This window comes from Salvia hispanica, chromosome 4, assembly GCF_023119035.1.
Source record: "Salvia hispanica cultivar TCC Black 2014 chromosome 4, UniMelb_Shisp_WGS_1.0, whole genome shotgun sequence".
Lineage (NCBI taxonomy): Eukaryota > Viridiplantae > Streptophyta > Magnoliopsida > Lamiales > Lamiaceae > Salvia > Salvia hispanica.
The window spans coordinates 40,047,243-40,047,930 of NC_062968.1; the positions used below are offsets into that span (position 1 = coordinate 40,047,243).

The window sequence follows — 688 nt, forward strand, 5'->3', positions numbered from 1 at the left end:
TACAGAAAAAAAAAAAAAAAAAAAAGTAGACCATATACTTAAGGCAAAAAAAATGGGTGGTTTTGGTGAAGTTAAGGTAGTGTGTTTGGTGGTGATTGTGGTCGTGGCGGCAGCTGCGACTGCGGAAGGCGCCATCTCATGCGGGCAAGTAATGAGCAGCGTGTCCCCCTGCCTGGCATACCTCCGTGGAAGCGGACCAGTGGCGGCCTCTTGCTGTGATGGCGTGAAAAACTTGAACAAGGCCGCGGCCACAACGCCTGATAGGCAGGCCGTGTGTGGCTGCGTAAAGTCTCTTGCACCAAGCGTCGGGGCCAAGCCGGAATTGATTAATAGCCTCATTACAAAATGTGGCGTCGCCCTTCCGTACCGCTACTCCCCATCCATGGACTGCTCCAAGTAATTACAACTCTCCCTCGAATTAATTATTACTCCATTTTTCATGTGTCATCCAGTTTTAATTTTTTATGCAATTTCGTAATTCGTGTTTATGTGGCTGCAGGGTCCAGTGATGGAAGTTTGTAATGGAAAGTTTACATATTTATGATATGAATAAGATGATTGTAATTTATAACTTGTGATTGTACTATCTTTACGACCTCCATCTGGAGTCCTATTATTATTGTAATGATTTGTGAAATAATATTTGTTTAGTAATAAAGCGAATTGTATTTTCGCAATTATAGAAGAA

The 688-nt window shown here is 42.6% G+C and overlaps 1 protein-coding gene across 1 annotated transcript; it reads left to right on the forward strand.

The window, feature by feature from the left end:
• Positions 1-688, forward strand: LOC125217563 (non-specific lipid-transfer protein 1-like). The gene is made up of 2 exons (XM_048119079.1): positions 1-396; positions 500-688. The coding sequence occupies exons 1-2, from the start codon at positions 53-55 to the stop codon at positions 507-509; spliced, it is 354 nt and encodes a 117-aa protein (XP_047975036.1). The 5' UTR covers positions 1-52; the 3' UTR covers positions 510-688.

What these genes read in the sequence shown, in the direction of transcription:
- LOC125217563 (XM_048119079.1), top strand. Translation starts at nt 53, where the DNA reads ATGGGTGGTTTTGGTGAAGTTAAGGTAGTGTGTTTGGTGGTGATTGTG.